This window comes from Rutilus rutilus (assembly GCF_951802725.1).
Source record: "Rutilus rutilus genome assembly, chromosome: 9".
In the NCBI taxonomy this organism is placed as follows: domain Eukaryota; kingdom Metazoa; phylum Chordata; class Actinopteri; order Cypriniformes; family Leuciscidae; genus Rutilus; species Rutilus rutilus.
In genome coordinates this window covers 31,329,610-31,336,776 of record NC_140223.1, presented here as the reverse complement: position 1 = coordinate 31,336,776, position 7,167 = coordinate 31,329,610, and the positions used below count along the sequence as shown (strand labels likewise).

Below are 7,167 nucleotides of genomic sequence, written 5' to 3'. Positions count from 1 at the left end.
TCCTCCTAGAAGTGCTGAAACTCCAAACAGAGAAGAAACCAGTAGAGCTGATAGACTGGACAGATGAAGAGAGTGAAGTGAGGGGATTCCTCCAGTGTCTGCCCTACATCTCACAGCTCAGGTCTGTGTTAAATACTTCTGACTAGTAAAAAGTTGAGCTTTCATGTAAGCATGATATTTTCTGCCTGAAAGTATGACAAAGCACTATATGTTTAAATAAATAATTATTCATAATTTCCTCGTCCTGTAGGAATGCTGAGCGGTTCATCCCTTCACTATGTAAAGTGTTTGGGCCGAGAGTGAAGGCAGATCAGGTGACTCCTCTGCTCCAGGCTTTAGACTTCACTGTTACTCTGAGTGGAGAATTACCCAGCAGCTCCTGCAGATCTGTGGCGAGAGTTCTGGGCCGTTCGCCCTCAAAACTAAACCTGACTCTGAAGACGCACGCCATCTCTCTCAGAGGACTCAAACTGCTCTTCAAACACATCACACACCTGCACAAACTGAGGTCTCAGATTCATCATCTGCATTCACACTTTTAAATCATCCTGAAATCCACTGTTTGAATGTTCCTCATGATCTCTGATTTTGTCTTTGACAGTGTGGAAGACAAACTGTTAGTGAAGATGTTCAGAGCGCTGAGATCATTGAATGGTCGTTTTCCACTGATAGAGGAGTTTTCACTGCTCACAAAAGACTCAAAGCGAAATCTCTCTCATATCCTGAGCAGCTTGACGTCTCTCCTGAGACTGGTGTCTGTTCAGTGTTTGGATCTTACTGAGTGTAAATCAGAGGCTCTGTCTCTCACGGCTCTGTTGGGTCTCCAGGAACCTGTGACTATCAGGTCTGTGTTCAGTTCAGTTGGTCCATTTTCTGTGAGTAAATCAACCTGTTTAAAACTGATGAGTCCTGTTCTGTGTGTGTGTGTGTGTGTGTGTGTGTGTGTGTGTGTGTGTGTGTGTGTGTGTGTGTGTGTGTGTGTGTGTGTGTGTGTGTGTGTGTGTGTGTGTGTGTGTGTGTGTGTGTGTGTGTGTGTGTGTGTGTGTGTGTGTGTGTGTGTGTGTGTGTGTGTGTGTGTGTGTGTGTGTGTGTTCAGGTTCTCCAAAGAGACTCTTCAACAGCTGGTTTCTCTGGTGTATGAAGCACAGGATGATGAACTGACTCGCTCTTTCCTGAAGAAAGTGTCGAAGGATCTGATCTCCTGCTCACTGACCTGGGAAGAGATTCATTTCCTGCTGCAACATCAAGATCTACATCTGAAGTTGGACTTTAGAAAGAACAAAATCACTTGTGAAAACATCAGAGAACTTCTGCCCTTGTTAGAGAGAATCAAGTTGAAAAGGTAAAAATAATCCATCAAGAATAGAGCCATTGTTTCCCTCCCTAATTTAATATATATGTATATATATATATATATATATATATATATATATATATATATATATTATTTATTTATTTATTTATTAAAAAGTAATGTTTTTCCACAGACTTTATATTTAACTCATGAATTGAAAACCACTATTCTTAATTCACTTTTCTAAAGACAACTTTTTTGCACTTTGATTAGTATTTGAGGAGTTCTCCACTGAGATAGGTGTGACCAATAAATGGGTGTCTCGTTTTATTAAAAATAAACTAAAATAAAAAAAAGATCCATGAACAGCCATGCAAAAGCAGAGCAAATTGTAACTGTCCTCATAGTTGTCTAAGACAGTTTGATAATTTGTTTGTCAGTTAGCCAATATTTTCATTTAATATCAATATCATTTATAATAAACACTGCGACATGCCATAATAGGAATTGTGAATTCTGATATCATGGGGACTTTAACTATAAGAGACAAACAAACATGTTCTACGATAAAATTGTCCTGTTTTATAAATTCTAAATTCCTATTAGAAAGTTTGCAGGCTGACCCGTGGCACATTAGATTTCTGGGTCTCTTTACATATTCACATCATGGCTAAATAGTTCAATTGCATCCATTGCTTCTCTATTAAAGAACATGTAGTTTACTTCTCTGTGTTCACTGAGTGACTTTGATTCAAGTAGATTTTACTGATGATCTTATTCTCCACAGGTTGAGCCCCAGCTTTACTCTGTCCATCATTATGGAGATTTATGAGACTCGCTCTCCTCAGTATGTGTCCAGTCTGATGAGTTCAGCAGGAAATGACATCAATCTGAGCGGCAGAGTGTTTGACTCTGTTCACTGCGCTGCCCTGCGCTTCACTCTCGAGAACTGCAACACTGTTAAACTCAATCTGCTCTGGACCTCCGTACCAGAGGAGGAGCTGGAGAGCTTTCTGCCTTTGCTCAGCAGAGTCACACAACTCAGGTTAGCAGATTTACAGCACTGATATTATAATGGCTGTTGTTTTGCTCCAGAATCTCTTTGTTAAAGGGATACTCCACTTTTTTTTCGGAAATAATAAAAAATAACTCCCCCAGAGTTAAACAGTTGAGTTTTACCGTTTTAGAATCCATTCAGCCGAACTCCGGGTCTGACGGTACCACTTTTAGCATAGCTTAGCATAGATCATTGATTCTGACGAGTCCAGTAGCATTTCTTTCAAAATGACCAAAGAGTTTCAATATTTTTCCTATTTAAAACTTGACTCTTCTGTAGTTAAACCGTGTACTAAGATCGACGGAAAATGAAAAGTTGCGATTTTCTAAGCCTATATGGCTAGGAACTACTCTCATTCCGGCGTAATAATCAAGGAACTGTGCGGCCGTAACATGGGTGCAGCAGGCGTAATGATATGACGCAGCGCCTGAAAATAGTCCCCAGCTCGGTAACTTCTTCCAACGTGACCGGGACTAAGTTTGTCTAACCTATTAGACCTATTTTCAGGCGCTGCGTCATATCATTACGCCTGCTGCACTCATGGTACGGCCGCACAGTTCCTTGATTATTACGCCGGAATGAGAGTAGTTCCTAGCCATATAGGCTTAGAAAATCGCAACTTTTCATTTTCCGTCGTTCTTAGTACACGGTTTAACTACAGAAGAGTCAAGTTTTAAATAGGAAAAATATTAAAACTCTTTGGTCATTTTGAAAGAAATGCTACTGGACTCGTCAGAATCAATGATCTATGCTAAGCTATGCTAAAAGTGGTACCGTCAGACCCGGAGTTCGGCTGAATGGATTCGAAAACTGTAAAACTCAACTGTTTAACTCTGGGGGAGATGTCAAATGAGCATATTTCCGAAAAAAGTGGAGTATCCCTTTAACTGTGTGTGTGTGTGTGTGTGTATGTGTGTGTGTGTGTGTGTGTGTGTGTGTGTGTGTGTGTGTTAGAGTTGACAGGCTGCTGCTGCTGAAGCTGCTTCATTGCTGCAGTTCCTCTGATCTCCAGCAGGAGACAGCATCTGTTCTGCTCTCTGCTCTTCACAACACACTGGACTTCTCCTGCTGCTCGGCTCTGGATTTAACAGACACACTGGAAAATATACAACATTTGAAACTAACAAATAAAGACTGTAAAATAATCTCATCTGTGCTTCAGAAAAACCAAAGTGTTGTGAAGTTGATTTTACAGGACTGTGAGATCTCTGATACGGCCCTGAAACAACTTTGGCCAATCCTGCCTCGAGTCCAGCTGAGGTGAGAAACCTGACAGATCCCATTACTGATATCACAATAGTCCACTTATTTATCTCCATATAAACTCCCTGTATATTATTCTCATGTTTGTCGTTGTGTTCTCCTGTCTCTCATCAGCTGTGGTAAAGCTTTGCTGCTGCAGTTTCTGGCTTGTATTAAAGCTGGATCTCAGAGAGGCTCTTCGAGGAGGACTGAGGCTCTTTCACAGGCCTTGGGAGGAGAGATGGACCTCAGTCACACTCAGATGGACCCGAGCGCTTGTGAACAGCTGGCGCTGTTTCTGGAATATTCTGAAGGGCTGAAAGAACTGGATCTCAGTCACTGCAAACTCACTGATCACTGCATGAAGCCGCTGATGCCACATCTGCACAAAACTCAGACTCTGGAGTGAGTTACAGAGACACGGCAGCAATAGACAAACACTAAACGTGTTTATTTCTGTTATTTTATTGTTTCTGTCTCATTTCTTCTTATAGTGTGAGTCACAATAATATCACAGATGAATCAGCAGAGAGAATCCACAGCGTCGTCTCCAGTCACAGCAATATCCAGACTGTGCGGTGAGTGTGTGTGATCGGTGTTTAATTATTAACCCTATATGGGCCTACATCATTTATTAATAAATCAGAGAAGTTTTGATGATTTAACTAAACAAAACATAAATCATTAAATTTTTATATTATAAAGTCATATCTGTTTTCTGTAATTTGATTAATTAATTAACTAGTTGTTATATTACAAGAAGTTAAAAAGCGCAAGCAATGCTAGTTTTAGATCCTAATTGTTGAAGGGCCACATAAGCATTTTTTGAAGCATTTAAATATGATTAAGTCTGTATTTTGATATATATAAATGCATAAAAAGTGCACATTTAAAATGACTTGTCATACATAAATGTCAGCGGTTCATTTTAGAATACAAATGTTGCACTTAGACAAATATACTTTAATGATATACTTTTATGATGAATACTTTGACTTGTTGACTGAAGGCTCTGACTTTATATCATATTGTGGTGAATTTTGTGTGTTCAGGCTGTTCGGAAACAAAGTCAGAGACAGAAAGCAGTTCATCGGAGACAAGAGATTTGAAATATGGTGAAGATCCTGGACCGAAACCTGATGATTCATTAAGATGTTCTGTAAATGACTCAATTCATGATAAAACAAACTGACAATCACTTTGCAAAGCATGAAAAATCTGTGTCATAGTTTATTTGTATGATTATTTTTAAATGTCTTTATACCAGAATGATTTATTTGAAATGGTTAAAATATTGCAATGTTGTGGTAATAACGTATATTGCCTTAATATACATAATAGAGCAAGAGTTATTTCTTATGAATGTAGTTGTAGATATTGATCTGTCTTAACTGGCTTCCAGTCGCTGCTCATCAAGCTCAAGAGACTGATGTTGTGTCTCTGCTTGAGCCTGTACTTTATAATTTGTATTCCACATTTATAAGTCACTTTGGATAAAAGACTCTGCTATATGAATAAATGTAAATGTGATGTAAATGATCTCCAATACTCAGTCTGTTTTAATGATGGGTAATTTTATTTAGCTTTTTTCAAAAACTCAAGACACAAAGAAGGCAAAACAAAAACAAAAAGGGAAAAGGGAGGTACAATGTCAAACAGATTTTATAAAATAATTCCCCCCTGCCTCTCATTGAATATGTGATCTTCTCTAAGGGTACACAGCTGCAAATCTCCGACAACCACAATCCAACTGGCACATCAGTGTCTGCCTTCCATTTCAAACAATAAATTTTTCAGCTATTATTAACAACATTTCAGTAAGCTTAAAGCTATAGTAGGTAATCCTGTTCAGAAACACTTTTTTTATACTGGGTGAAATGGTCCTTCCATCCTGAGAGTAGTCAATACATTATGTGTTCAAAAAAAGGAAATGAAAACAATCAGACCTCTGTAGCAGCTGCCGGACAGTAAAAACTCTGACCAATCACTGCCATTCGGTGCGAATGTAAAGAACCAATCAGATGCCTTCAGAGCCAGGAGGAGTGTCTTAGCAGTGTCAATAAAGTTCGCGTACGCGCTGATCGCCCCTCTCTTGCACAGCGCGTACCGTTATTCAAAATCAAGATTGCCGGTGTGCCGAGCAGCTGTGCTAATAGCGGACAAACAACCAAAACTGCCAATTTCTCGAGTGGAACCTGCTCATACAACAAAGACAGGTAAACGGAAAAAGACCGATGACGATAAACAAGCCCGTCGGAGCCCATTGACTCAGTGTTAAAACTCTAGCCGCATAACATACAGATAAAATGTCACGCACTGTGCAAAGCAACAATTGAAACCTGCTAACCTTATATCTAGCGACCTTATCCGTCGTCATCGGTGACCCTGCATGTTTACTAGCCTGCGCGTTCACGGCAGGCTCCGCTGTGGGGGGAGCTTTACATAACAAAATACATGTTTAACAGCTAGTAGGCCTAACGTTATATGTTATGAATCTTACACGAAATTCATCTTCATCACAGTGCAACCATAGACTGTAAAAAAAATATGGACGTAGTGTCCGTGACGTCACCCGTAGGTTTCTGAAGAGCATTTTTGAAGCCTAAAGTGGGCGGAGCCGGCCGTCGCCATCTTGGCCTTGCGTCACTCCCGGATAACAGAAAATAGACAAACAGGCGGGGCGTGAGTGGAGCTGAGGAGCCTGGCCTGGCTATCTGAAATCACCTAGCTCGACGTGATCGAGTTAGCTGATGATGTAAAGCCATTCATTAAACGTTCCTATTTTTGCCCTTCGAAATATTATAATAGTTAAAAGACATGGCTACAAGTGAGACTGTGTATTACTTCGAGAGTGTTTGTGTGTGACAGTGATTTATGTGCATACATGTCCGTCACTCTTTCATGGTCCGTCAGCGCGGCATTGCTCAAGTTCGTAGAGAGCTTATTCAGTCCATTTTAAATTCTGATTTTGGCCGTCTCTCAAATGGGTTAAACCATACATATTGCCTTTGAGTGAAAGTAAATGCGCTAGAAAATCCGCGCTCATTCATGTGCATTTATTGCACGGACGGAGAAAGCGCCGACGCCTGCAGGATTTCATCTGACGGTACATAAGCATATTATAATCCATCTGTTCCGTGAGAGCAGAACGAACGAGTATTTATGGACGTTTTAAATTTGAAAACCCCAAAAAGCAACGAAATTGTCAGACATCCATTAGTGCAGGTTCACGGAGGAAAACAACTGAAATACAGCGCTGGTTGTTCTCTCGAACGATAACAACGGAATCCAAAGACGTGGCTTTGTACCCAAGTATTAAATTGTATGAAATAATCCCGAAAAAAAGCACAAACACTGCAGAGATGGCAAGTTCAGCAGCAACATTTGCTGAGGTGAAGTGACGGCTAGTAACAGCAGACAAACGACTAGCACTGACAGCGGCAATCCATCTGTCACTCAAGTGGCCACTGGCCACACCCTTAAATTTAAATATTAATCAACTAAACGGACGAGTTATAAAATAATTCACCCCCCTCACAGTTGTTATGAAGGGCAAAATTAGCTGTATAGACCA

At 40.2% G+C, this 7,167-nt stretch overlaps 1 protein-coding gene across 1 annotated transcript in view; it reads left to right on the top strand.

Moving 5' to 3' along the window:
• The window catches only part of LOC311296875 (uncharacterized protein), a gene marked incomplete at its 5' end in the record, with an annotated part of 6,340 nt that extends 1,206 nt beyond the window's left edge, over positions 1 to 5,134 (top strand). The window contains 9 exons of the mRNA XM_084418859.1: positions 10 to 121; positions 251 to 508; positions 602 to 844; positions 1,097 to 1,342; positions 2,082 to 2,339; positions 3,306 to 3,611; positions 3,729 to 3,998; positions 4,088 to 4,171; positions 4,646 to 5,134. Coding sequence (XP_084274985.1) covers positions 10 to 121; positions 251 to 508; positions 602 to 844; positions 1,097 to 1,342; positions 2,082 to 2,339; positions 3,306 to 3,611; positions 3,729 to 3,998; positions 4,088 to 4,171; positions 4,646 to 4,712 — 1,844 coding nt within the window. The 3' untranslated portion in view covers positions 4,713 to 5,134. The remainder of the gene's footprint in view (positions 1 to 9; positions 122 to 250; positions 509 to 601; positions 845 to 1,096; positions 1,343 to 2,081; positions 2,340 to 3,305; positions 3,612 to 3,728; positions 3,999 to 4,087; positions 4,172 to 4,645) is intronic.
• Positions 5,135 to 7,167: the final 2,033 nt, after the last annotated feature.